The 26,909-nt window shown below is 59.3% G+C and overlaps 4 protein-coding genes and 1 long non-coding RNA gene across 18 annotated transcripts in view; 3 read left to right on the plus strand and 2 right to left on the minus strand.

The window, feature by feature from the left end:
* ZGPAT (zinc finger CCCH-type and G-patch domain containing) overlaps positions 1-12,225 on the plus strand; it is a 27,198-nt gene extending 14,973 nt beyond the window's left edge. The window contains exons 3-7 of one of the 2 annotated variants that reach the window (XM_015430122.3): positions 9,460-9,593; positions 9,829-9,981; positions 10,905-11,024; positions 11,241-11,646; positions 11,863-12,225. In XM_015430122.3, the coding sequence (XP_015285608.3) occupies positions 9,460-9,593; positions 9,829-9,981; positions 10,905-11,024; positions 11,241-11,646; positions 11,863-12,001 (952 nt within the window). In that variant the 3' untranslated portion in view covers positions 12,002-12,225. The remainder of the gene's footprint in view (positions 1-9,459; positions 9,594-9,828; positions 9,982-10,904; positions 11,025-11,240; positions 11,647-11,862) is intronic. The other variant, XM_065523429.1, reaches the window with a different exon arrangement.
* Positions 7,177-11,329, minus strand: LOC135965687 (uncharacterized). The gene is made up of 2 exons (XR_010578800.2): positions 9,806-11,329; positions 7,177-7,538 (listed from the first exon to the last, which is right to left on the minus strand). It is a non-coding gene; the product is annotated as an uncharacterized lncRNA (long non-coding RNA).
* Positions 11,863-15,174, plus strand: LIME1 (Lck interacting transmembrane adaptor 1). Of its 9 annotated transcripts, none has more exons than XM_065523431.2 (6): positions 11,863-12,286; positions 13,626-13,740; positions 13,905-13,986; positions 14,057-14,144; positions 14,265-14,581; positions 14,680-15,174. In XM_065523431.2, exons 2-6 carry the CDS (start codon positions 13,643-13,645, stop codon positions 15,040-15,042), a joined length of 948 nt encoding a protein of 315 aa, XP_065379503.1. In that variant the 5' UTR covers positions 11,863-12,286; positions 13,626-13,642; the 3' UTR covers positions 15,043-15,174. The 9 variants fall into 9 exon arrangements, 6 of the variants coding, with proteins under 6 accessions (XP_065379503.1, XP_065379502.1, XP_045220102.2 ...); XM_065523430.1 differs by having other exon boundaries at positions 11,863-12,269; XR_012419658.1 differs by having other exon boundaries at positions 11,922-12,269; positions 14,092-14,144.
* Positions 15,175-15,825: 651 nt separating this feature from the next.
* SLC2A4RG (SLC2A4 regulator) lies at positions 15,826-19,584 on the plus strand. 3 transcript variants are annotated; one of them, XM_045364169.2, is made up of 8 exons: positions 15,826-16,088; positions 16,422-16,576; positions 17,435-17,544; positions 17,935-18,122; positions 18,196-18,296; positions 18,429-18,717; positions 18,801-18,892; positions 18,981-19,584. In XM_045364169.2, the coding sequence occupies exons 1-8, from the start codon at positions 15,963-15,965 to the stop codon at positions 19,090-19,092; spliced, it is 1,173 nt and encodes a 390-aa protein (XP_045220104.1). In that variant the 5' UTR covers positions 15,826-15,962; the 3' UTR covers positions 19,093-19,584. The 3 variants fall into 3 exon arrangements, with proteins under 3 accessions (XP_045220104.1, XP_045220105.1, XP_073861831.1); XM_045364170.2 differs by having other exon boundaries at positions 18,432-18,717; XM_074005730.1 differs by having other exon boundaries at positions 15,948-16,576; positions 18,432-18,717.
* Positions 19,585-19,720: 136 nt separating this feature from the next.
* Positions 19,721-26,909, minus strand: part of ZBTB46 (zinc finger and BTB domain containing 46) — a 97,770-nt gene continuing 90,581 nt past the window's right edge. For all 3 annotated transcript variants that reach the window (XM_045364161.2, XM_065523426.2, XM_065523424.2), the window contains one exon: positions 19,721-23,323. In XM_045364161.2, coding sequence (XP_045220096.1) covers positions 22,952-23,323 — 372 coding nt within the window. In that variant the 3' untranslated portion in view covers positions 19,721-22,951. The remainder of the gene's footprint in view (positions 23,324-26,909) is intronic.

Below are 26,909 nucleotides of genomic sequence, written 5' to 3' on the forward strand. Positions count from 1 at the left end.
AGCTGGGATTACAGGTGCGCGCCACCACGCCCGGCTAATTTTGTATTTTTAGTAGAGACGGGGTTTCACCATGTTGGCCAGGGTGGTCTCGAACTCCTGACCTCGTGATCTGCCCACCTTGGCCTCCCAAAGTGCTGGGATTACAGGTGTGAGCGACTGCGCCGGGCCTAAGTATGGCGACATGTCTGTAACATGGATCTACCTCTTTCGTACTATGACATAGTTCCCCTCCATTTTCCTATAGCACCATCCCAACCTCCCTTTTCCTCTGACCTAGTTCCATCCTCCCTTCTCCTCTGACATAGCTTCATCCTCCCTTCTCCTCTCACATAGCTCCATTCCCTCTTCTCCTTCATGTATTATTGCCATATATACATTTATGTATGTTACAGCTTCAGCTCTTCAGTGTTGTAATTATTGCTTAAGTTGCTTGGAGGTAGTGGCTTATGCCTTTAACCCCAGCACTTTGCGGGGCTGAGGTGGGCAGGTCGCCTGAGCCAGAGAGTTGGAGACCAGCCTGGGCAACATCTCTACGAAACCCCATCTCTACCAAAAGTACACAAAATCAGCCTGGTGTGGTGGCGCGTGCCTGCAGTCCTAGCTCTTTGGGGGAGGATCCCAGCTAAAGTGGGAAGATCGCTTGAGCCTGGGAAGTCAAGGCTGCAGTGAACTGAGATTGTGCCACTGCTCTCCAGCCGGGTGCAGAGCTTATCTCAAAAAAGAAGAAAAGGGGCTGGGAACGGTGGCTCACGTCTGTCTTCCCCCGCACTGTGGGAGGCCGAGGCGGGTGCATCGCCTGAGGTCAGAAGTTTAAGACCAGCTTGGCCAACATGGTGAAACCCGTCTCTACTAAAAATACAAAAAGTAGCCGGGCGTGGTGGCGGGCGTCTGTAATCCCAGCTACTCGGGAGGCTGAGGCAAGACAATCACTTGAACCTGGGAAGCGGAGGTTGCAGTGAGCTGAGATCACACCATTGCATTCCAGCCTAGGCGACAGAGTGAGACTCTGCCTTAAAAAAATAAAAAGAAAAGAAAAGAAATTAAAATCTGGACACCGTGGTTCATGCCTGTAATCCCAAAGCCTTGGGAGGCTGAGGCAGGAGGATCACTTGAGGCCAGGAGTTCAACACCAGCCTGGGCAACATAGCGAGACCCCATCTCTATTTTTAAAAGAAAGAAATTAAAAGAGAAAAAGTATACTTGTAGGTTTTTGTATCCCCCATATTTTACCATTTTTGTTGCCCCTTTTTCTTTCCTGTGAATTTGAGTTACTGTCTAGTGCCATTTCCTTTTACTCTGAAGAACTTCATGTAGAATTTTTTTTTTTTTTTTTTGAGGCAAAGTCTCACTGTGTTGCCCAGGCTGGAGTGCAATAGTGTGGTCTCAGATCACTACAACCTCCACCTCCCGGGTTCAAGTGATTCTCCAGCCTCAGCCTCCTGAGTAGCTGAGACTGCAGGCACCTGCCACCACACCCAGCTAATTTTTTTGGTATTTTCAGTAGAGACAGGGTTTCACCATGTTGGCCAGGCTAGTGTTGAACTGATCTCAGGTGATCCGCCCGCCTCTGCCTCCCAAAGTACTGGGATTACAGTTGTGAGCCACTGCACCCAGCCTGGATAATTTTTAATGATTTTTTTTTCTTCTGCCATCTCAAATCTGCTGTTTAGTACATCTAATTTTTTTTTTTTTTTTTTTGGAGTCGGAGTCTCTCTCTATCACCCAGGCTGGAGTACAATGGAATGATCTCAGTTTACTGCAACCTCCACCTCTCGGGTTCAAGCGATTCTCCTGCCTCACCCTCCCAAGTAGCTGGGTTTGTAGGTGTCCACCACCATGCCCAGCTAATTTTTTTTTTTTTTTTTAGTAGAGGCAGGGTTTCACCATGTTGGCCAGGCTGGTCTCAAACCCCTGAGCTCAGGTGATCCACCCGCCTTGGCCTCTCAAAATGCTGGGATTACAGGCATGAGCCACTGCGTCCAGCCTTGAATTTTTTTTTAATAGGTTTTTTGTTTGTTTGTTTTTGAGACAGAGTCTTGCTGTCGCCCAGGCTGGAGTGCAATGGTGCAGTCTCAGCTCACTGCAACCTCCGCCTCCCAGGCTCAAGCGATTCTTGTGCCTCAGCCTCCCCAATAGCTGGGACTACAGGTGCCCTCCACCACACCTGGCTAAATAATTTTTGTACTTTTAGTAGAGACAGGATTTCACCATGTTGGCCAGGCTGGTCTTGAACTCCTGACTTCAGGTAATCCGCCCGCCTTGGCCTCCCAAAGTCTAGGGATTAGAGGCTTGAGCCACCGCTCCTGACCATGGATTTCACATATACCCCTGACCCCCACACAATCGCAACACCCCCTCCCCACAACACCGTCATGCTCCTCACCAGACTGGTGTGTTTATTACAGTCCAAAAGCCTACATTGACCCAGTACTGTCACCCAAGGTCCATCGTTTACATTAGGGTTGACTCTTGGTGGTGTACACTCTGTGGGTTTTGACACCTGTGTAATGACAGGCATCTACTCTTGTGGTATCAGACAGAGAAGCTGCACCACCTTACCCCTTCTCTGTACTCTACCTGTTCATCCTGCCCTCCCCACTACAGTCAGTAAAAATTTCCTTTCAGTGATTGTCTTTTTTTTTTTTTTTTTTTTTGAGACGGAGTCTCGCTCTGTTGCCCAGGCTGGAGTGCAGTGGCGCAATCTCGGCTCACTGCAAGCTCTGCCTCTCGGGTTCACACCATTCTCCTGCCTCAGCCTCCTGAGTAGCTGGGACTACAGGCACCCGCCACCACTGCCCAGCTAATTTTTTGTATTTTTAGTAGAGACAGGGTTTCACCGTGTTAGCCAGGATGGTCTCGATCTCCTGACCTCATGGTCTGCCTGCCTCAGCCTCCCAAAGTGCTAGGATTACAGGCGTGAGCCACCGTGTCCAGCCTCAGTGATTGTCCTTTTTAACTCTGGAATTTCCATTTGATTTTTTTTTTCTTTTTTTTGAGATGGAGTCTTCCTCTGTTGCCCAGGCTGGAGTGCAGTGGTGCCATCTCGGTTCACTGCAACCTCTGCCTCCTGGGTTCAAGCAATTCTCATGTTTCAGCCTCCCAAGTAGCAGGGAGTACAGGCTCATGCCACCACGCCTGGCTAATTTTTGTATTTTTAGTAGAGATGGGGTTTCTCAATATTGGTCAGGCTGGTTTTGAACTTTTGACCTCAGGTGATCCACATGCCTCAGCCTCCCAGTGTGCTGGGATTACAGGCGTGAGCCACTGTGCCCAGCCTCCATTTGTTTTATTTTATATCATTTCTTTTTTAAGATCCCCTAGGCTGGGTGCGGTGGCTCACACCTGTAATCCCAGCACTTTGGGAGGCCGAGGTGGGTGGATTACCTGAGGTCAGGAGTTTGAGACCAGCCTGGCCAACATAGTGAAACCCCATCTTTACTAAAAATACAAAAGTTAGCTGGGCGTAGTAGCTCACACCTGTAGTCCCAGCTATTCCGGAGGCTGAGGCCTGAGAATAGCTTGAACTTGGGAGGTGGTAGTGAGCTGAGATAATGCCACTGCACTCCAGCCTGGTTGACAGAGTAGGACTTGGTCTCAAAAAAAAAAAAAAGAAAAGAAAAAGGATTCCCTATTTCCTGAATCATTGTCATCATATTTTCATTTAACTCTTTGAACATACTTATAGTAGCTGCTTTGAAGTGTTTGCTAAATTCAACATCTGGGCCCACTCAGAGCCAGATTATACCACTGCTTTTTTTCCTAAATATGGATCATGATTTCCTGTTTACCTGTCTTATAGTTTTTTTTTGTCAAAAGTGGATATTTCAGATGATCTGTGTCTGGATTCGGAGTTGTTTTCCTGAGTCTTGTGTTCTGTTTGTTTTAGTTAAGTTGTTTGGACTTAAACTGCAATACCTGCCCACCCAGTCCTGTAGCCTCTGATATCTCTGCTCAGATTTTTTAATTCTTTTTTTTTTTTTTTTGAGTTAGAGTCTTGTTCTGTTGCCCAGGCTGGAGTACACTGGTGCCATCTCAGCTCACTGCAGCCTCCACCTCCCAAGTTCAAGTGATTCTCCTGCCTCAGCCTCCCGAGTAGCTGGGATTACAGATGCGCGCCACCACGCCTGGCTAATTTTTTGTATTTTTAGTAGAGATGGGGTTTAACCATGTTAGCCAGGATGGTCTCAATCTGCTGACCTCATGATCCGCCTGCCTCGGCCTCCCAAAGTGCTGGGATTACAGGCGTGAGCCACCGCACGCGGCCTTAAATTCAATTTTTTACTCTGGCTTCCTAGCAATTGCTTCTGTGTTCGCACATGGTAGTGGTCAGCCATTGATTTGGGCAAGAGGGTATGTCAGACACTCCTAATCCAAAGGCTCCCCGCCACCCTGTGGGGTTTCAGAGCACGCTAGGAGTTCAGCCAGCTCCTCTCTCTTTGCTTTCACTTTCCCCTGGCCTCTCTTGGAGCTCCCAACACCTGCAGTGGTTTCCTCAAGAGCCAGGCCCTTCTTGGAAGAGCTGAGCCCTTCTGTGGCTCTCTGATTTTCAGAGTCTTCCTGTTAAGTATCTGGCTGGCCCAGTGCTCACTCCAGCTGGGATCACAACCCCAGATGATCAGGGCTGTCAGTTTTCTTTGTGTTTATCGAGTCACCACTTTTAACTACGAGGTCTGGGTTTTGCCTTCTGTCCCACATCCACCTCTGCTGGTGTTGGGTTTTGCAGCCAGCCCTGACCTGGTAAAACACTCAGGTTTGCTGACTCAGGAGTAGGAGCCAGTGGCAGCCCCAGGTGCAAAGGCTGCAGACTTCCCAGTGTTCTGACCCAAGGTCCAGCGTTTTTCAAGAAGGATCTCTTCTCAGTGAATTCTCAGCTTGGGTCAGTTTCCCGAACTCTGAAAAGTTCTGAATCAGTGAGTTTTGATAATTTTGTCTAGTTTTAGATTTTTTTTTGAGACTGAGTTTCACTTCATCACCCAGGCTGAAGTGCAGTGGTGTGATCTCAGCTCACTGCAACGTCCGCCTTTTGGGTTCAAGTGATTCTCCTGCCTCGGCCTCCCGAGCAGCTATAATTATAGGTGTGCGCCATTACACCTGGCTCATTTTTAAATTTTTGGTAGAAGCAGGGTTTCACCATGTTGGCCAGGCTGGTCTCAAACTCCTGACCTCAAGGGATCCGCCCACCTCAGCCTCCCAAAGTGCTGGGATTACAGGTGTGAGCCACTGCGCCCGGCCTAGATTCGGTTCAGCGACCTCTCTACTTGGGTGTGGCTGAAACTCAGAAGCTTCTTTTAGTTTTAGATGTTGGTTGTTTTCAGGGTTAAGTCTCTACGTACTCTGGAGTGTATTTCTGTCAATGCTGTGAGGCAGGTAACTGGGTTGGGACCTTTAATGATCTTTAATGTATGAAAACCCAGTTTTTAATTTTCTCTTACGAAATCCGGGGTCTTTCCCCCCACACCCCACCTGCGATTCTCCCGCACCCCACCTGCGATTCTCCCCGCACCCCACCTGCGATTCTCTTATGAAATCCGTGGTCTTTCCCCCGACACCTGCGATTCTTTTGTGAAATCCGTGGTCTTTCTCCCCACACCCCATCTGTGATGCTTCCTCTGCACACGAGGCTTTCTGTAAGAGTGGGGGCTCTCCCTGGGGGCTCTCCTTTGCTCCATTGATCAATTCGCCTGTTCTTTTGGTTTTCAGTTAACTTCATGGATATGCCATTAACTCAGCTACTCTCCATGGTTAGAAATTTAGGTTATTTCCAAGTTTTTCATATTTGGTTAAGTCTTTACATGCATTCTCCTTAACAATCATGTCGCTGAGGCGGAAGGATTACATGAGCCCAGGAGTTCAAGACCAGCCTGGCCAACATGGCAAGACCTTGTCTCAACAAAAAAATTCAAAAATTAGCTGGCATGGTGGCACACTCCCCTGGTCCCAACCACGTGGGAGGCTGAGGCACGAGGATTGCTTGAGCCCAGGAGGTGGAGGTTGCAGTGAGCGCACCATGCGCTTCAGCCTGGGCAAGACAGCAAGGCTCTACTGCACACAAAAAAATCACAGAAGCACTTTCTGGGTTAAAGAGTTTACCAATTTCAAGGCTTTTAATATTGTCAAATATTCTAGAAGAGGTTTGATTAATTGATGGTATGGGTGTGTTGAAGGGGGCATATTTAATCGAATTCACTCTGGGTTTAGCCCTTTCTTTTTGAATGTGTTCTCTGTTTCCCTGCAGCCAGTCTCTGCTGTAGTGCATTTGAGGCCCAGTCCTGTAGCCCCTGGTTCTCCCTGGTCATTGGCAGGGCGCTGTGTGCCTAAGAGCAGTAGGCACGAGGAGGAACTGCCCAAAATCCTGGCCTGGGGAGGTGTGCGAGGCCACCTTTGTCTACCCATGAGACAAACTCCCTGTCCCACCTCCCTCTGCTCCACCCACCCATTCCCACTGGAAACAGCCCTGGCTGCATGTCGTGGGCTGAAGGCCTGTCCTCAGTTGCTCTTGTTTTGGTTTTTTTTTTTTTTTTTTTTTTTTTTGTGACGGAGTCTTGCTGTGCCGCCCAGGCTGGGGTGCAGTGGCCGGATCTCAGCTCACTGCAAGCTCCGCCTCCCAGGTTTACGCCATTCTCCTGCCTCAGCCTCCCGAGTAGCTGGGACTACAGGCGCCCGCCACCTCGCCCGGCTACTTTTTTGTATTTTTTTTAGTAGAGACGGGGTTTCACCGTGTTAGCCAGGATGGTCTCGAACTCCTGACCTCGTGATCCGCCCGTCTCGGCCTCCCAAAGTGCTGGGATTACAGGCTTGAGCCACCGTGCCCGGCCTTCTTGTTTTGGTTTTTTTGGAGACAGTCTCACTCTGTCGTCCAGGCTGGAGTGTGGTGGCACAATCTTGGCTCACTGCAACCTCCGCCTCCTGGGTTCAAGTGATTCTTGTGCCTCAGCCTCCCGAGTAGGTGGGATTACAGGCACGCGCCACTACGCCCGGCTAATTTTTGTATTTTTAGTAGAGACGGGTTTCTCCACGTTGGTCAGGCTGGTCTTGAACTCCTGACCTCGTGATCCACCCGCCTCGGCCTCCCAAAGTGCTGGAATTACAGGCGTGAGCCACCGCGCCGGGCCGCTCAGTTGCTTTTGTGGGGTTAAAAGAAGCTTCCTTTTGAAACGATGGCACGGCAGCAGTGGATGGCGGTTAGTTTTTCATGTCTTTATTTGGCAAAGTTGAAGATTGTGCTCCTGTCTGTCCCCACGTTTCCTTTTCATTCTCTCTCTCTGTGTCTTGGTTTTGGTTTTAATTTTACTGGTTCACTGATATCTGAAAGTCAAGGCACCGCTATTTCATAAGCAGGTTCTCCTAGTGTGGGGGAGGACTCAGTCATAGGAGCACATGCACACCCCCAACACCTCTGCCTTGATGAACTGGCGCTGTGGCTTCCTGTGCAGTAGTGAGACTGTGGGAGCTGCTGTCAAAAGGGGCTGCCACACTGGGACTCCAGCAGAGGCGATGGGACACACGGGGTATATTCTTCTGGAACAGCCAAGTCCATCCTGAGAGAGAAAATGCGGGTGTCTGTGTGTGTGATGTGAGACTGCGTGTGCATGTGCATACGTGTGTATACAGTAGGCCCTTGGTGTGTGTGTGAGACTGTGTGTGTGCATGTGCATATGTGTGTACAGTGTACAGTTGGCCCTTGGGGTGTGTGTGAGACTGTGTATGTGTGCATGTGCATACGTGTGTAAAGTGTACAGTAGGCCCTTGTGTGTGTGTGAGACTCTGTGTACATGTGCATACGTGTGTAAAGTGTACAGTTGGCCCTTGGGGTGAGACTGTGTATGTGTGCATGTGCGTACATGTGTAAAGTGTACAGTAGGCCCGTGTGTGTGAGAGACTGTGTGCATGTGCATACGTGTGTAAAGTGTACAGTGGGCCCGTGTGTGTGTGTGAGACTGCGTGTGCATGTGCATACGTGTGTAAAGTGTACAGTAGGCCCTTGTGTGAGTGTGTGTGAGACTGTGTGTACATGTGCATACGTGTGTAAAGTGTACAGTTGGCCCTTGGGGTGTGTGAGACTGTGTATGTGTGCATGTGCGTACATGTGTAAAGTGTACAGTAGGCCCGTGTGAGTGTGAGACTGTGTGTGTGTGCATGTGCATACGTGTGTAAAGTGTACAGTTGACCCTTGGTATGTGTGTGTGTGTGACTGTGTGTGTGTGTATGTGTGCATGTGCATACATGTGTAAAGTGTACAGTAGGCCCTTTGTGTGTGAGAGAGACTATGTGTGCATGTGCATACGTGTGTAAAGTGTACAGTTGGCCCTTGGTATCCGCGGGTTCCATAACCATCAATTCAACCAATCTCCAGTCGAAAATAATTGGGGAAGAAAAGGATGGCTGCGTCTGTACACTGTATAACAACTATTTACATGGCGTTTACATTGTATCAGGTACTGCAAGTACTCTAGGGATGATTTAAAGTATATGGGAGGATGTGCATAGGTTGTATGCAAATACTGTGTCATTGTATCTAAGGGACTTGAGCATCCTCGGGTTTTAGTGTCCACAGGGGGTTTCCTACAGATACCAAGAGACTACTGTATGTGTGTGTGCAAGTGTGAGCGTGTATGCATGTATGTGCATATGTGCATGTCGTGTGTGCATGTATGTGCATATGTGCATGTCATGTGTGTGCATGTGTGCATGTATGCATATGTGCATGTTGTGTGTGTGCATGTGTGTGTATATGCGTGTATGGGTGTATATGTTAGTACATGTGACAGTGCGTGTGTGCGCATGTGTGTGGGTGACTGCATGTGTGGGTGAGGGCACGTTTGTGCGCGTGTGTGTGCATGTGTGTGCTCGTGTGGGTGAGTGCATGTGCACATGTGTGTGAGAGGGCGTGTGTGTGCGCGCATGTGTATGGGTGAGAGTGCATGTGCACGTGTGTGAGCAGGCGTGTGTGTGCGCGCATGTGCGTGGGTGAGAGGGTGCTTGTGTATATCCATGTATGACTGCATATGTATTTGCATGAGTGTGTGTGTGAGTGCATGTTTATAAATGTGTGAGGGTCTGTGTGTATGTGTATGACTACATGTTTATGTGTTATATGCATGTGTGTATGTGTGTACATGTGTATGTGCATGCGTATATGTGTATGTGTGTGCATGCGTGTATGCATGTGTGAGTGTATGTGTATGTGTGTATATGCATGTGTATGTGTGTACGTGTGTATATGCATGTGTGCACCTGTGTATGTACGTGTATGCATGTGTTAGTGCATGTGCATGTGTGTACGAGTATGTGTACATGTGTGTATGTGCATGTATGTGTATATGTGTGCGTGTGTGTGTGTATACATGCATGTGTCTGGCTCCCTCAGGATGGTGCCCAGGTGGATGGGTCAGTGCTCCTGGGTTTATTTGCCCCTGGTGGCCCATGTCTGAGCCCTGCCCCCTATGGCTCTGTCTGCAGGTTCTCCCATGGGCAGGTGGTCCCTCTGGATGAGCTGCGCCCCTTCCAGGACCCAGACCTGAGCTCCCTGCAGGCCGGCTCTGCGTGTCTGGCCAAGCACCAGGATGGCCTCTGGCACGCGGCACGCATCACCGGTGAGGCTGGCCGTGGAGGCCTCCCGGGAACACCCTCCCAGGCTCCACACGTGTTATTACTGCGTGGCTGCTCCCTGCCTCCTTTGGGATGAGTGTTGGGACTCTGGCTCTGGGCCCGAAATGAGCACATCTACCCTCAGCCTCTGCCCTGCCTTGCTCCTGATGTCCAGGGTGGTTCCCCATCAGTGGCAGCTGCTGTCAAGGATGCTGACCTGCAGCTTGTCTCTGCCTCTAGATGTGGACAATGGCTACTACACAGTCAAGTTTGACTCGCTGCTGCTGAGGGAGGCTGTGGTGGAGGGGGACGGCATCCTGCCCCCACTGCGCACAGAGGCCACAGAGTCCGACTCAGACAGCGATGGCACAGGTGACTCCAGCTATGCCAGAGGTATGGCAGCAGCTGTGGAACCCAGGAGCCAGGAAGGTGGGGTCACCCTGAGAGGCTCCTGGCTTTTGAGGGCACCGACCGTCTAACCAAACTATTGGAGAGAGTGGCCACAGCGAGGGCGCCAGCCGTGCCTGGGGAGGCCGTGTGGGGCAGGGGTACAGGAGTGCGAGTGAAGGGCCGGGGTAGATCCGTGGTGGCCTTTGTCTTCAAGGAGCGTGGGTACAACAGCTACAGTCTCACTGATGGGAGGCCATGGTCATGGCTGTGGCCATGGGAGAGGAGGCGCCCGGAGTTGCCAAGGAAGTCACAGAAAATGAACAACTGATGAGGCCTGGAGTGCAAGAGGGGCAGCTCCTCTGCATGGCTTCTCAAACTTGGGACCTGGGTGCCTGGTGGATCCTGGCAGACAGAGGTGGTGTCCAGACAGCCAGGGTGGAAGCTTCGGGAATGGGAACTAGTGGCCGGTGGCCAGCTCTCCAGAGGGGTGTGTGTATACGTGTGTGTGTATATGCGGGAGGTCACCTGACCCAAGCATGGTGGGCTGAGTCCAGGAGGGGTCTGCATGTTGGAGGTGTACCCAGGGATCAGTGATGGTGGTTTCTGAAGCCCCAAGTCCCTGGTGAAGGAGGACCAAACCAAGGACTCTGTGAGGGCAGGTGAGGAGCTCACGGCCTTGCGAAGGTGGAGAAGGGCAAGGGCAGGAGAGGGCTGTGGAGGAGGGGTCACGGTGCAGGAGGCCGTGGGGACTGCCATGCACTCTGCCTGGTGTCACATGCCCACAGCAGCCTCAGTGACAGAGCACGGAGCCCCAGAGGTGGGGTGTTGGGGCTCTGCCCAGGATCTGAGCTCATTGGTCAGAGCCCAGGTCACCATGTATAGTCCTCTGCCCTGGCCGGCCACTGCCCTCTGTCCTTCTCTTGCAGTGGTGGGGTCGGACACTGTGGACTCCGGGACCTGCAGCTCTGCCTTTGCCGGCTGGGAGGTGCACACGCGAGGCATAGGCTCCAGACTCCTCACCAAGATGGGCTACGAGTTTGGCAAGGGTGAGTACAAGCAGCCCTGGAGAAGTGGGCAGAGGCTGCAGCATAGCCCAGGTCCCGCAGCCATCAGATTCCCCGGGGGTCCCGCAGCCATCAGGTTCCCGGGGGTCCCGCAGCCGTCACGTTCCCGGGGGTCCCGCAGCCGTCACGTTCCCGGGGGTCCCGCAGCCATCAGGTTCCCAGCGTCCGGCAGCCACAGCACTGCCGTTCCTGTCTCAGGTTTGGGCCGACACGCAGATGGTCGGGTGGAGCCCATCCATGCTGTAGTGTTGCCACGAGGGAAGTCGCTGGACCAGTGTGTGGAGACGCTGCAGAAGCGGACCAGGGTTGGCAAGGGTGGCACCAACAAGCCCCCCAGGTGCCGGGGAAGAGGGGCCCGGCCTGGGGGCCGCCCACCCCCTCGGAATGTGTTTGACTTCCTCAATGAAAAGCTGCAAGGCCAGGCTCCTGGGGCCCTAGAGGCCGGGGCAGCCCCGGCGGGGAGGAGGAGCAAGGACATGTACCATGCCAGCAAGAGCGCCAAGCGGGCGCTGAGCCTGCGGCTCTTCCAGACCGAGGAGAAGATCGAGCGAACCCAGCGGGACATCAGGAGCATCCAGGAGGCTCTCACCCGCAACGCTGGCCGGTAGGTGTGGGGCCCGGCTCAGGGCAGAGGGAAACCCAGGGTGGCCCTGCCCCCAGGACACCTGCGGGAGGTCACCTGACCCAAGCATGTCAGGCTGAGTCCAGGAGGGGTCTGCGTGTTGGAGGACAGGCAGTGGGCACACGGGCAGTGGACATGGCAGCCTGGGGCTGGCGGCATGGCCGGGGACCCCACACTGACTGGTGAGCCTCTCCGCAGGCATAGCGTGGCGTCAGCCCAGCTGCAGGAGAAGCTGGCAGGAGCCCAGCGCCAGCTGGGGCAGCTCCGGGCTCAGGAAGCAGGCCTGCAGCAGGAGCAGAGGAAGGCAGACACCCACAAGAAGATGACTGAGTTCTAGAGAACCCTGCAAGCACTATGGATGAAGTGTGGGACCCCGGCACAGGCTGCCCTCAGAAAGACCAGCGTTGCCCAAGGAGGGGCCGGCCTGCTGGCCTGGGGCGTGCGGACCCTGCTGAGTGGAGACGGGGCTGCAGGGTCCTGTCTGGACACTTTCTTGCCCACCTGCCAGTGTCTTGGGCATTTCCTTGGCAAGGACATTAAAGTGATTTCATCACAGTGTCATTCAGTGGAGATCAGCTGGCTGCAGGGTCTCTGGGGAGAGAAGGGTCTGTGCAGGGCTGTGGTGAGCGGTGGGCTGGGCTGGAGGGGCCTAGGAGGCCAGCATTCTCCCTTCTCTCCCTTCTCTGTCCAAGGCAGATTGGAGGCCGGGGTGCCCGCCAGGCTGCCTGACACCCACAGATGGGTGGAGCTCAGTGCTGCTCCAGCAGGCAAGACGGGCCAGCGGGCGAGACGGGTGGGAGGACTGTGGCCCACCACGTGGGGTACTCCTGGTGAGGCAGGCAGACCTGGCCCTGTGAGTTTGGGGGTTCTGTGCCAGCTCTGCTCACGTCTTCATGTGTGGAGGGGATGTGAGTTAGGCTGTCAGAACAGTGCGGGCTCGAGGCACACACGTTTCATCTAGGCTTCGGGCGGGGCGCAGCAGGTGGGTGAGGCTGCGGTGGTGGCTGCTGCCCAGGGTGGGAGGCTCAGGGGAGGCGCTCGGCAACAGGAGCAGGAAGTGATGAGGTGGGGAGCTCAGCCGAGGGCTGTACAAAGACCTTCCTCGCCTGCCCCAGACAGAGCTGAGGACCCCTGGCCGTGGGCTTGGTAAGTGCCTGGGCAGATCCCCAAGTCTCTTGGTCCCCAAGTGCCCTCCTGGGGGGCAGCTGGGGTCTGGGAGGCCTTGGGACGTGGCTGTAGCTGGGTTAGTCGGCCGGCCTGAAACCCACTCCCTGGGTCTGGGCAGACTGGCCCCAAACTCCAGAGGCCACCCCTCACCCGCCAGCCGCTGCCTCTGTGCTGCGGGATGTGCTGACTATAAGGCGTCCCCCACCCCCAGAATTCTGCTAATCCCCAAGAAGGGACAGATCCTCTGGCAGAGACAGTGGCAGACAAGAAGAGCCAGAAGTGGGGTGGGGGTATCAGCACCCCCAGCAGCTGCTGCTGCCTGCTGACCCAGCCTCCAGCTTCTCCCAGTTCTGGGCTCTGTGGCGAGTGGCTTGGGGGCGCTACCTGACACAGGAGACCACGTCTGGGCAGAGAGTGGCTGCGGGTGGCGTCTGTGGCCCGTGGCGCACACCCAGGGCCTCCCCCCGATGCTGGTTACAGTTTGGGCTACAGTGGCCACAGCTGCCCTGCCCCTCCTTGCAGCCGTGCTGGGCGTTACCATGGTCGCCTGCAGGGACACCGAGGGGCCAGGCAGAGCAGCCCTTGCTCACCTCACCTCACCGGAACCCCCGCCAGAAGGGAAGGTGGGCACCTCTGGGAGGAAGGGACTGCCAGGCCTTGGGGCTTCCTGTGCTGAGTCAGAGCAGGAGCGGGAGACGCGGGAGCTCCGCAGCCGCGGCAGGTGCAGATTTGGCGCTGCCAAGTGGCATAGGTCCCCTTGGCCAGCACCCAGTGCCCCTTTCTTCTGCCCCCAGGGTCTTGGCTTCACAGGATGGGGCTGCCAGTGTCCTGGGCTCCTCCTGCCCTCTGGGTTCTAGGGTGCTGCGCCCTGCTCCTCTGGCTGTGGTCGCTGTGCACAGCCTGCCGCAGGTACGTCCATCAGCCCGGCTCTGTCTGGCGCCTTCCTGCGGCTGCCATTCAGCCCAGCGCGGGAAGGGGCTGGAGGCAGGTCGGCGCCCCCAGGTTTGTACGCGCCCCTGCACTGGGCCTTGGACCTGAGGCTGACGACCCCGCCCCCCACCTCTACCCCCAAGGCCTGAGGACGCTCTAGCCCCCAGGAAGAGGGTGCGGAGGCAGCGGGCGAGGCTGCAGGGCAGTGCGATGGGAGCGGAAGCGGTGAGTGCCAGGCTGTCCCGGGGACCAGGGCGGGGCCCGCAGGGGACCGACCAGCCTTCCTCGCCCCCAGTCCCTGCTGAGGCGGACCCACCTCTGCTCCCTCAGCAAGTCGGACACCAGACTGCACGAGCTGCACCGGGGCCCGCGCAGCAGCAGGGGTGAGCGGAGGGCGGGACGGGGGTGGCCGGGCGGGGCTTACTGTGCAGCGTGCCAACCCCTGGGTCAGACCCGCTCCTGCCCCCTGCCCCGAGTGAACTCTGCCCTGACCCCACCCCCAGCCCTGCGGCCTGCCAGCATGGATCTCCTGCGCCCACACTGGCTGGAGGTGTCCAGGGACATTACCGGACCGCAGGCAGCCCTCTCTGCCTTCCCGCTCCAGGAGCTGCCCTGGGCTCTGCCGGCAGCTGCAGCCACCGCAAGGTGCGCTGGCCCCGAGGCCACCTATTCCAACGTGGGGCTGGCGGCCCTCCCCGGGGTCAGCTTGGCGGCCAGCCCTGTGGTGGCTGAGTATGCCCGCGTCCAGAAGCGCAAAGGGACCCAACGCAGCCCCCAAGAGCCACAGCTGGGGAAGGCTGAGGTGACCCCGGCCGCTCAGGTAATGTGGGCCAGGGTGGGGCACTGTGGGTAGGGCCGGGGGGTCCTCAGCAGGTTGGATGGTGCTGACCCCTCCTCGGGTTGGCTTCCTGTCTCCAGGTGGACGTCCTGTACTCCAGGGTCTGCAAGCCTAAAAGGAGGGACCCAGGACCCACCACAGACCCGCTGAACCCCAAGGGCCAGGGAGCGATTCTGGCCCTGGCGAGTGACCTGGCCTACGCGACCCTCCCGCTCAGGGCCCTGGATGCGGACAGCAGCCCCCTGGAAAACGTGTATGAGAGCATCCGGGAGCTGGGGGACTCTGCTGGCAGGAGCAGCACGTGCGGGACTCGGACGCCCCCTGCTTCCAGCTGCCCCAGCCTAGGGAGGGGCTGGAGACCCCTCCCTGCCCCGAACACTCTAGGACTTGCGCTCCGGCCTCCAGAGAGGCCCGTCCCCCGCCCCGCCCCGCCTCACAGCTGACAGCGCCAGTCCCAGGTCCCGGGCTGCCAGCCCGTGAGGTCCGTGAGGTCCTGGCCGCTCTGACAGCCGCGGCCTCCTCGAGCTCCAGAGAAGGCCCGCGTCTAAATAAAGCGCCCTCGCAGGAGGAACGCAGCCAGCCTCGCAGCCTGCTCTTCTTGAAAGCTGGGCGGGTTGGGGCGGGGGGCTTGTCTGGAAGGCTTGGAGCTGTCCCCTCTGGCCTTGGGGGGCTGACTGCCCCCGGGGCGCCCGGGCCTAGCCGAGGCGGTGCTGCTGCCGGCCAGACTCCCGGTCAGTGCGGGGACGGGGTCCGAGTCGCTCCCGGGGGGCAGCGCAGCCGGCAGGGTGGCCGCCCCGGGGTGGGACTTGGACCCTGGACTCCACGGGAGGGCTCCGCCACCAGCCTGGTGTTACATAAGGGGTGGGGGAGGTGGGCAGTCGAGCGTTAAAGAGTAACCTGCTGCCGGGACGCCCGCCAAGGACTCGCGGCCCCTTCCCCGGCTCTGGCAGCTCTGCGAGCGCGCCCATGGGGCACCGGCCCTCCCCGGAGGGGCGCGCGGGCGCGCGGGGTGGGCGGAGGCCTCGGAGCGGGGCCGGGCCTCCCTCCCCAGGCTAGCGCGGGAGCGACCCGGAGGGGGCGGGCCTGGGGCGGGGCCTCGGAGCGCGGGCCAGCGGGAGCGCGGCCGGCCGGGCCCGCCCGCCTGCGGTGTGGACGCCGCGCGGCCAATGCGCGCACCGGGGCGGGGCGCGGCGGGGCGGGGCGGGGCGGGGCGGGGCGGGGCGGGCAGCCTCCGGGCGGCGCGGCGCGGGCGGCGGCCGGATCCAGGGCGGGGGTCGGCGGCCCGGCCAGCCCGGCCCGGCCCGGGGCCGCGTCCTGAGAGTCAGCCCTCGCCGCTGCAGCCTCGGCGCCCGGCCGGCCGGCCATGGAGAGCCCCCCGCCCCGCGCCGCCGGCCGGGACCCCGGTGCGCTGCGGGCCGAGGCGCCCTGGCTGCACGCAGAGGGTCCGGGGCCGCGCGCCGCGCCCGTGACGGTGCCCACGCCGCCGCAGGTACCGGGCGCCGGTGGGCGGGGGCGCCGACCAAGTTTCTCTGGCTGCAAAGATGGCGTCAGTGCTGCCCAAACTTCGGGCCCCCGGGGGCGGGGCAGCGGGGAGGGCGGCAGCGTCGGTCCGCGCGTGTCCGTGGGTCCCGCCGGGGCTGCGCCGGGCGGCCGGGGAGTCCTTCCCGCCGCGCCGGGCTGGGGGCGGGGCCGGGGGCGGGGCCGCGCCGTCCACACCGGCCGCAGCCGGTTTTCGAGGCGGGCTCCGAGCGGATCCGCGGCGGAGGTGGAGGGACCTCCCCGGCCGCCGCCGCCTCTGAGTCTGCCCCCTCCCCATCTGCAGGGCTCTTCCGTGGGCGGCGGCTTCGCGGGCTTGGAGTTCGCGCGGCCGCCGGAGTCGGAGCCGCGGGCCTCGGACCTGGGGGCCCCCGGGAAGTGGGCGGGGGCGGCGGCGGGGCCCCGGACTCCATCGGCGCACATCCCCGTCCCAGCGCAGAGGTGAGCGGGAGGCGCGGTGTCCCGGACTCGGGGTGCGCAGGGGCGGTGGGTGGGGTGCCGAGACGCGCTTTCCCGCCCCTTCCCTCGGGAGGCCCCGACGGAGGCCAGGTCAGGGCTCCAGGTTTGTAATCCCCGGCCACCCCCAAGCTCTTCAGCCCTGGAGGAGTTGAGCAGAAATGATCGGTGACTCGAGTCCCTCCGCCTCCCTCCACCGCAGTTCCTCGGGGTAGAGCTCAGAACCGGGAGGGGGTGGCTGTGCGTCTCTGTGCAGAAGAGGCCGCGCGGTCGGTGTGGGGCGACTGTCCAGGAATCTCTGGGGCTCCTGACCGCCACCTCCCAACCCCTGCCAGGCCGGACACCTCGGTCTGGCTGCCAGGGCAGGGGCGGGCTCTGGCCTGGCTCGCTGGGGCCTGGGGAGCTGCCCGTGCTTCCAGCCCAGTCTCCCGCTGGCTGCTGCCGGCTGCTGGCCACTCCCACATCCCAGGCCTGGCGTGAGGCCCACAGCTGCTGTTGCACAACCCTGGTTAATGTGTGATAGGGGGAGGCCTGGGCCTGGCCCGCCTCTCTGCCAGGGCTTCAGACCCCTGCCCAGCACCAGGGTCTGAAGGAACCACAGTGGAGCCAAGCCCGCGGTGTGGAGAACTCAGGCTTCAGGAGACCCTGGCCCTGCTCCTGGTGGCTCCTGGTGGCTTTCAGCTCTCACTGCAACCTGAGCTGGGGGAGGAGCCAGGCCTCTTGCCCAGAGCTGGGAGTGGGGAGGCTGGTGTGCACGCGTGCCCAGGCCTGCACGTGGACCGACCAGGGGAGGGGCCCAGAGCTCTGGCTGGGTCACCCGCACCCTGCCCCCATCTCCTCCAGAGCCACCCCAGGAAAAGCCCGGCTGGACGAGGTCATGGCTGCCGCTGCCCTTACAAGCCTGTCCACCAGCCCTCTCCTTCTGGGGGCCCCAGTTGCAGCGTTCAGCCCAGGTAAGACTCAGATGTCTGCATTTAGCACTGTGGGTGGGGACAGGGCTCAGAACCTACAGCCCACCCAGCCTCTGTGGGGCAAGCAGAACCCTCAAACCTGGGACTGCTTTCTAAAGTGGACTTCTGCACCCTCAGTACCCCTTACTGAGGCCAAAGCTGCAGGACCCAGGCCTTCTGGCCTCCCTGACCTGTTTACCTCCACGTCGCTGGCCACACACATCTGCTGACCCTTTCCTGTGCTGGGGGTGTTTCTCCCCAAGCCCTGGGGCCAGCTCCTCCAAGATGCTGTGCCCACCAGGCTCACCCGGGACTCGGTGAACAGGAGCAGCTCAGGGTTAGGGACTCCCTAGACCCACCCAAAGTTCTAAGGCAGAGGGCGTGTCCCTACAGAGCCTGGCCTGGAGCCCTGGAAGGAGGCCCTCCTACGGCCCCCAGGCAGCTACAGCAGCAGCAGCAACAGTGGAGACTGGGGCTGGGACCTGGCCAGTGACCAGTCCTCTCCGTCCACCCCGTCACCCCCACTCCCCCCCGAGGCAGCCCACTTTCTGTTCGGGGAGCCCACGCTGAGGAAAAGGAAGGTGAGCTTGGGAGCGGCCCCCAGGGAGGGGCGGGTGTGGCGGCTGAGCCTGACCCTGGTCCCTGTTGCTGCAGAGCCCGGCCCAGGTCATGTTCCAGTGTCTGTGGAAGAGCTGTGGGAAGGTGTTGAGCACGGCATCCGCGATGCAGAGACACATCCGCCTGGTGCACCTGGGGTGCGGAGGGGCCTGGGGTGGGGCGGGGCCTGGGGTGCAGCGGGGCCTGGGGTGTGGAGGGGCCTGCGGGCTGGCTGGGTTTATGAGGCCTGGCCAGGCCACCCCTTCAGCTTCCACTGGCTGTGTCCCCAGCAGGAGGCAGGCAGAGCCTGAGCAGAGTGACGGTGAGGAGGATTTCTACTACACAGAGCTGGATGTCGGTGTGGACACGCTGACGGACGGGCTGTCCAGCCTGACTCCAGTGTCCCCCACGGCCTCCATGCCGCCTGCCTTTCCCCGCCTGGAGCTGCCAGAGCTGCTGGAACCCCCAGCCCTGCCTAGTCCCCTGCGGCCAACCGCCCTGCCCCTGCCCCCGCCTCCACCCCCTGTCCTGAGCGCTGTTGCTAACCCCCAGTCCTGCCACAGTGACCGTGTCTACCAGGTGGGTAAGGCCACTGGTGGCAGCTGGGGCAGGTCTCAGGGCCCTCTGGAGGGGAGTGAATCCCTGACTGTGTCTCCCTGCAGGGCTGCCTGACGCCTGCCCGCCTGGAGCCGCAGCCCACGGAGGTCGGAGCCTGCCCACCCGCCTTGTCCTCCAGGACTGGAGTCAGCCTGAGGTGCGTGTGGGCTGAGGGCCTGCGGCCACCACCAGCTGGAGAGGGTCCTCGTCTCACAGCACCCCATGCCCTGTGCCCCCCCCCCCAGGAAGCCCCGCGGCGATGCGAAGAAGTGCCGGAAAGTGTATGGCATGGAGCGCCGGGACCTGTGGTGCACAGCCTGCCGCTGGAAGAAGGCCTGCCAGCGGTTCCTGGACTAAGTCCGGCTCATTCAAGAACATAACCTACCACCTTCTCCCTCCCCACGCCAACCCCAGGCCTGGAGCTGAAACAGCCCAGGGAGAGCCCCAGGGCCTGGCCTTCACCAGCTGCAGGGTCTGCTTTTAATTGGGGGGGGCTGACCCTGAACCCCCCCCAGGTCGGGGAGGGGTCCCACCACTCAAAGTGCCTCTGAAGAAACCAGCTTTTTGCACTAAAGCCAAACCGCTGCCCCCTTAGCCCCAAGGGCCCTGGGGGCAGCCGCCCCCCTGCCTGCCGGCCCGTGGATTTGTCAAGGGTGTTATGGGCCCAGCTTTGGGGGCCAGTCCTGATGCACTTTGAGGAGTGTTGGGGAGAGGACTCCCCCACTCGCACTTAACTCGATGGCTCTCGGGCCCTGGGGCTGTTTTTACCATGTTTTTGAAGCTCAGGTGTCTCGCGTCTGGGCTGCACCAGGCGAAGAGAGAAATTAAAGATTTGAGGTTTTTCCAGAAGCTTTGTCTGCCTCTTGGGAGGAAGGCTGTGGGGCTGGGACCTTGTGGTGGGCGAGTGGGTAGAGGCTGGCAGCCGGCCACCCCCACCCCGGGAGAGGCCGGAGGGAGGATCATCCGAAACGCAGGAGCCATCTGCTTGGAGCAGCAATTCCCCAATTTATTGAAAGTGATTGCTTTGCAAGGATGTCTAAGCTAATCCCGTCACAGAAAGGAAACGCACAGGCGCCTAGGCAGAAACTTCGAGACTCACCGCAGAGGCCACAAGAACCCACGGCCACAGAGAGGCAGGACGGCAGAGCCGTGATTTCCCACCGAGCGATTATGAGAACCTCTTCCCCCAATAGTAGACACATCTCCAAAACAAACACAGGTTTATAACAAGTAATAGAAAGTCAATATAATATAGATTATCCCCGGAAAAAATCAACAATCTTCAAACACTGCCTTTTTTTTGTCTGTTTTGTTTTTGTTGACAGGTTGAAAGCATGTTGAAAAAATAAATATTTAAGAAAAGCACACACAGCACCCTCACTACAAGCAGTTCTAAAAGGGCTGCATACAAAACACAATATAAGATCTGAAAAATAAAAAACACCACCATTAAGTATGGCTTTCATAAGAGTTGCACATGTCACAGAATGAGCTAAAATAAGATTATCTTTTATAATATTGCAAAAAGTTCCAGTTTTTGCATTTTCTCAGTTTTTTTTTAAAGAGGAAGATGTGCAAAGTTGGAAGCAGTAAGCTGCGTCTTCTGAGTCAGGTCCCTACGTAGCCCTGGCAGTGTCCTGTTTCCCAAAGCCCAGAGAGCCCCAGTGTACAGCCTGGTCAGGATCCCGAGCTTGATAGAAAAATCATGGTGTCCCTGCCCCCCCTCCCCACCCCCAGATAACACCACCCCCAATGGACTGTATTTCCCACTTTGGTGTTGCAAACACCAAAATACAAACACACAAACAAAAATACAAAATGTGAAATGTAATCTACACATTTTTCCTCTTCATAAAAAAATATTTATTAGTTTGAACATCGATTTAAAAAAAAATCAGTCACGTAAAAAAAAACCCTTCATGACATGTCTTTTCCCTCCACGCCTCCTGAGAGATGGACGTGTGCACCTGGGCCTCGGAAATCCCACACCCTTCAGTCGGCAAACTGCGAACAAGAACAAGAAATCTGCCGCGCAGCAAACACTTGGGGAGGTCAGTGGGACAGTGTTGGTTTTAGGGAAGAAAATGCCCCTGCAGCTCCGACAGGGAACCCCGAAACGGTCAGCAAAGGCTGCATGGAGTGAGCCGGCCAGACGGAGCAGGACATCCTGAGTGTGGAGGGGGAGGCGGGCCCGGGTCCTGGCAGGGTGGCCTGAGAGCAGGGGACTGGTACAAAACCCAGAGACATCTGTGGGTAGCAAAGGTCTGGTTTCCAAATGCATTTTATAAGAAAGTCAGTGTGTTTAGAAAAAGGGTTTAAAAACCAGGGGAAGGTACAAAGTTCTAAGAATTCTCAAAGAGGCCGGGGCGGGGTTGGCCTGGGGTGAGGGCGGAGGGCTCCGTGGGAGCTCCGTGGTGGCCGTGCTGTCCCCCGGGGGACTCGTGCCAGAGCTGCCCGCCTTGCTCGGTATGAGTGGGCAGGGCAAGCGCTGGCTCCTATCCCCACACTCCGTGTGCAGAAAAATCTTGGCCTCTTTCTCCAGCTTAGAGGAGCCACAGCCTCTGAGCTGAGGCGTGTGTGTGATGACAGCTCCAGCCAGGGCGCCCTGTCATTGGTAGAACTGGGGGCCGATGTCAAAAAAACAAAAGCCATGACTCCTGCGCTGTACCTGGAGTCCTCCATACACTCCTCCACAGGACCCCTGGCCAGCCCAGCCCAGCCCTCCCCGAGCAGCAGCGGTCAGGGAAGCTGGTGCTTTACCTGACAATGTGGGTAAAAGCCTGGTATACAGGCTAGAAAAAGAGACAGTAAAACCTCTTTCCACGCAGCCCTGAAGCTCAGCACTCCAGGGGGTCTTCACACGGGCAGGTCCTGGAGGGAAGGAGGAGGCCACCGCGCCCACCTCCCATCCGAAGGCACAGCACCGCAGTGGTGGCCTGTGCCAGAGGAGGGGGTGAGGGATGGAACGTCCTGGTGGCGAGGGCTGTCACAGGCAGCCTGAACGAGAAGACAGGATGCGGCAACTGTCCTGAGGCTGTGAGTCTGGGCGGTCTGCCTCCAGGACCGCCAAAGCCAGGCAGTGCACCACGGCGCACACCGTGGGACCCTTGCTTTTCACTCAGGAAAAGAAAGAACATGTGAGCGCGTTTGAAAACACAGCAAGAGGACTTGACCACAAGCTAAAGGAAAAACAACCCTATATAGTTTCATCAAGTGAGAAAAATAATGCCAAACAAAATAATTTTATGTAACTACCTGGATATGTCTCTGACTACTTAAAAATTTGGTTACCCACGCGGGGAGGTGTAAGCAGCACGCTGCAGTTAGGAACACCGCCTCCCGTGTTAGCAGCAAAGGCAGGAGCCCAGCTCCAGCCCGTCCAGGAGGGGTCAGCAGGAGCGGCCGGGCTGGGCCATGGGCAGAACAGGACGGGCAGAGCCCAGGGTGGACACAGCAGCCCAAGGCTCTCCAAGGAAGTGCACATGACTGAGCGAAGGCCCTTGCAGAGGGAACCTGGTGTAGCCTGAAGTTGGGGGGGCACAGGGCTGAGGGTCCCCTCCTGGAAGGAGCCCACAGGGCTGTGTCCACCTAAGATAGCACCTGGAGCCCTCGGCCTCCAGCAGGGTTCTGCAGCTGTGTTGTGTGTTAAGCACCAAAGCCCAGAGGTAAGAGGGTGGCAGGGCTCTCTGTGCACTGCACCTGGATTCTACAGGCTGCCATGGGCCACGGCTGCAGCCACAGGCAGTGACCTGGCTGCTAGGGGAGGGGAGGGCGGGCTCCAGCCGGGCTGACCGGGTGTCTGCAAAACTCTGCACCTACTCAGGCCAGGGGCCTCTGGGCTGAACATACCACCCCACCCAGTGCCCACTGGACCCGGCCACAGGGCCGTCACGTGTCCAAGCCAGGCTGGCTGTCACAGGGGCCACTCACACACCCGCACGACCTGCTGGGGACTTAGGACCGTGCTCTCCCTTCACTCAAACCCGCCCTGTGACCTCCCCCAACTCACTTCATGTCTGGTCCCAGAGCACCCCTTGCTGGGGTCTCACCTGCTTCTTGGCCCACAGGGCTGGTTTCCGTGGGGGGTGGGTTCGGGGGAAGCAGAGGAGGGGCCGCGAGGGGGATGAGCGTGGCCCTGGCCCCGCAGTGGAGACCCACCGGACACACACACAGGTGGACGAAGCGAGGCAGCCACCAACCCTGCCGGTGGGCGGGTCTAGGAGAGCCAGGCAAAGTCCTTGTCGGGGCCCCCCGGTGGGCTGCGCGGCCGCGGCGAGTCTTCCTCCTCCTTGTCGTCCGCCAACAGCGCATCCTCGGGGGCCAGGCCCTCGTCGTCCTCGCCCAGCTCCTCCGCCTCCCCTCGTGGGTCATCGGGGTCCTCCAGATAGGGCCCATCACCTGGGAACAGCGCCTCCGGAGAGCCCTCGCCGCCTCCGCCGCCGTGGTCCAGGGGCCCGGCCATGCCGCGGCCGGCACAGTCGGCACACACACCGTGGCGCCGGGAGCCGTGCCTGATGCCCACGCTGGCGGCAGACATGAAGACGCGGCTGCACACCTTGCATACGTACTTCTTGTCCTTGCTGTGGACCTGCGGGGGCAGGACAGGGGGTGAGTAGGGCCCGGTGGAGGTGGAGAGGGCGGGGCAGGGGGTGAGCAGGGCCCGGTGGAGGTGGGGAGGTGGGGCAGGGGGTGAGCAGGGCCCGGTGGAGGTGGGGAGGCGGGGCAGGGGGTGAGCAGGGCCCGGTGGAGGTGGGGGGAGCAGGGCAGGGGGTGAGTAGGGCCCGGTGGAGGTGGGGGGAGCAGGGCAGGGGGTGAGTAGTGCCCGGTGGAGGTGGAGAGGGCGGGGCAGGGGGTGAGTAGTGCCCGGTGGAGGTGGAGAGGGCGGGGCAGGGGGTGAGTAGTGCCCGGTGGAGGTGGAGAGGGCGGGGCAGGGGGTGAGCAGGGCCCGGTGGAGGTGGAGAGGGCGGGGCAGGGGGTGAGCAGGGCCCGGTGGAGATGGGGAGGGCGGGGCAGGGGTTGAGCAGGGCCCGGTGGAGGTGGGGAGGTGGGGCAGGGGGTGAGCAGGGCCCGGTGGAGGTGGGGAGGCGGGGCAGGGGGTGAGCAGGGCCCGGTGGAGGTGGGGGGAGCAGGGCAGGGGGTGAGTAGTGCCCGGTGGAGGTGGAGAGGGCGGGGCAGGGGGTGAGTAGTGCCCGGTGGAGGTGGAGAGGGCGGGGCAGGGGGTGAGCAGGGCCCGGTGGAGGTGGAGAGGGCGGGGCAGGGGGTGAGCAGGGCCCGGTGGAGGTGGAGAGGGCGGGGCAGGGGGTGAGCAGGGCCCGGTGGAGGTGGAGAGGGCGGGGCAGGGGGTGAGCAGGGCCCGGTGGAGATGGGGAGGGCGGGGCAGGGGTTGAGCAGGGCCCGGTGGAGATGGGGAGGGCGGGGCAGGGGGTGAGCAGGGCCCGGTGGAGATGGGGAGGGCGGGGCAGGGGGTGAGTAGGGCCCGGTGGAGATGGGGAGGGCGGGGCAGGGGGTGAGCAGGGCCCGGTGGAGATGGGGAGGGCGGGGCAGGGGGTGAGTAGGGCCCGGTGGAGATGGGGAGGGCGGGGCAGGGGGTGAGTAGGGCCTGGTGGAGATGGGGAGGCGGGGCAGGGGGTGAGCAGGGCCTGGTGGAGGTGGGGGGAGCAGGGCAGGGGGTGAGCAGGGCCTGGTTGGGGTTGGGGGGCACAGCCTCCCAGGCCCTCAGAGCATCTGCATAGGCAGAGGCTCCTGGTGGGGGATTGTGGGGGAGGCGCACAGAGACAGGAGTGCTCAGACCCTGACCCCAGCTCCTGTCAGAGCCACACCAACGCAGCCCTGCCCCAAGGGGACGCTGGCACGAGGGCGGCGGTGCCCCTCCCCTGCAAGCCCAGCCCCTAGGTGGGCCAGTCTGAGTGTCCACACTGTGTGTCCAAGCACCCTCACCAGACACCCTCTGGGTTGACACACTTCTCACAGGGGTCACACCATGCCCTCTGCCTAAAAGCCTGGCTTCCTCCAAACCTCCCTTCAGTACAGGCTGAGGGCCCCGCATTGGACTGGAGCTCACAGAGCTCCTCCTGTACCCAGCCATGGCCGTACGCCCTGTACAGGGACGGGCTGGGGTTGGGGCTGCCAGCTGGGCAGGTGGGCCCACACCTCAGCCTGACCCCCTCAGCCCCTGACCGTGACTCCAGGAACGTGAAAAGGAGGCAACTCCCCCACTCTCAGGTTGTTTCAAGGTCAACTAGACAGGCGAGAAGAGAGATGAGCCTTTACGGTCCGAGGAGGGGTGTGGCTGCCAGGGAGGGCAGCCATGCGGTGCCCTGTGCTGGGCCCGGCAGGGAGACGGGGCAGCACCCTGAGGAGGCCCATGTGGCAGGACATGAGGTGCTGGGCTCCTGGAGGGTCTCAGCACCAGCCTGGAGGCCCGAGGGAACTACCACACGCTCTGGGGACATGTGGCCACAGGGGGGCTTCTGCTGAGGGTGGGCGGGGACACCCGTGCTGGGCAGAACAGGACCTCAGAAAGACATGGCCGGGGACGGGGAGGGGCGGCCCACATACCCACTCACAGCACAGGCACCCTCGGCCAGGCCAACTCGAAGAGGCCTTGGGGGACTGGCCCTGATGCCTCACAGTACAGTCCCCGTCCCTGCCCTCCAAGGACGGAGGCGGCAGGACCCACAGAGGACCCCGATAGCAACCCCTGGCCAAGTCCACACGAGGGGCTTCTCTGAGGTGGGCCGGCCTCAGGTCAATCCTCCAGGCTGAGCATGGCACTGATCCCAGGCCCCCCTCGGCTCCTCCCTCCATCCGCAGGGCTGTCTCCTGGGTCTTGCAGCGCCTCTGAAGCTGCATGGAGAACTGAGGCTGGGATGTGCTTGTGACTTTAGCTCTCCTTAAACCATTTCAAACTCGTCAGTTTTCTCCCATGAGCAAGTACATATATAATCAATGTGTGTCATGGTGAAAGAGGGTCCCTCTACACTTGTAAGATCTGTGACAGGCAAGTACCACAGTTACCACCTCCCCATCCTGGGGCTGGGCCCTGGCCCTTATACGTTTCCTGTCACCGGTCTCAGCGTCCTGAATCCATAGGCCCACAGGCCACCCAGCACGGCCTGACCTCCCCTTTCTCTAGACCCACCTCCGTAACTTCCACAAAACCGGGAACCATAAAGACCTCACTTCTCAAATGTTTGCTGCCAGAGCAACTGTGTGAGCTCTAAGCATGGCCTGGGATGGGGGCTGCACAGGGATGTGACACCTTCGGGGGCAGCTGGTGGCCTTCAGGCCAGGGCAGCACCACACAGCCTACCTCCGATGCACAAAGACGTTAATTCTAGAAACAGAGCCTCAGACAAGTTGGTGCCAGGACTGCTCCTTTGGGCTTTTTGTTTTGCTGCATTTTAAACCAAGGACTTCCAGAACAAAAATTCAAGACAAGCCACAGTAGAAACTTCCCAACAGGGCAACCTGGTGCACAGGGGCCCAGGAAGGGTTGGATCAGGGCCAGTGTACCCACCAAGGCCCCTCGAGGCTTGGGCTCCCATGTGTGCAGGGGCCAGGGCACCTGAGGAGGCAGCAGGGACAGCCTGGGGTGGCACAGGGACCTTGTGGCCAGGGCTGGATGGCTGGGCACTCGTCGAAATGGGCATATGCCCTGGAAAGAAGCAAGAAGGAAGATGGGGCATGTTGGCAGCCCGCCCGGGCCCTGGGGCACTATGGCTGCAAGAGGACAGCTGGCCCACCCTCCAAATGTGGCCCTGCCAAGGTGTGGGGGATCCGGCCCCAGCACTGGTGCTCCTCCTGGAGCGGGTGGAGGGGCCACGCAGGCCAGGGAAGGGCTGACAGTGCCATCGTGAAAGTGGAGGCTGGACCAGCTGGAGTCTCCATGCTCTCAGGTCCAGGACCCCAGAGAAGGCCACACGCAGATTCTCTTCAGAAAAAGTCAAGCCCCCATATGCTTGTTTCTGTTCTTCTTTAGAGACAGGGTCTCACTCTGTTGCCCAGGCTGGAGTGCAGTGGTGCAATCACAGCTCACTGCAGCCTCAGTCTCATTGGGCTCAGGGAATCGTCCTGCCTCAGCCTCTCAAGTAGCCAGGACCATAAGTGTGTGCCACACTTGGCTAATTTTTGTTTTGTTTTGTTTTTTTGTAGAGACAGTCTCGCTATTTTGC

The sequence above is a fragment of the Macaca fascicularis genome, chromosome 10 (genome assembly GCF_037993035.2).
Source record: "Macaca fascicularis isolate 582-1 chromosome 10, T2T-MFA8v1.1".
In the NCBI taxonomy this organism is placed as follows: Eukaryota; Metazoa; Chordata; class Mammalia; order Primates; family Cercopithecidae; genus Macaca; species Macaca fascicularis.

Bases quoted from the DNA above. Each gene is read 5' to 3' on its own strand.
- LIME1 (XM_065523430.1), top strand. From the start codon at position 12,023: ATGAAGTGTGGGACCCCGGCACAGGCTGCCCTCAGAAAGACCAGCGTT. The intron at 13,741-13,904 runs GTACGTCCATCA...TCTACCCCCAAG, and splicing joins CTGTGCACAGCCTGCCGCAG to GCCTGAGGACGCTCTAGCCC. The intron at 14,582-14,679 runs GTAATGTGGGCC...TCCTGTCTCCAG, and splicing joins AGGTGACCCCGGCCGCTCAG to GTGGACGTCCTGTACTCCAG.
- SLC2A4RG (XM_074005730.1), top strand. From the start codon at position 15,963: ATGGAGAGCCCCCCGCCCCGCGCCGCCGGCCGGGACCCCGGTGCGCTG. The intron at 16,577-17,434 runs GTGAGCGGGAGG...CATCTCCTCCAG, and splicing joins ATCCCCGTCCCAGCGCAGAG to AGCCACCCCAGGAAAAGCCC. The intron at 17,545-17,934 runs GTAAGACTCAGA...GTGTCCCTACAG, and splicing joins AGTTGCAGCGTTCAGCCCAG to AGCCTGGCCTGGAGCCCTGG.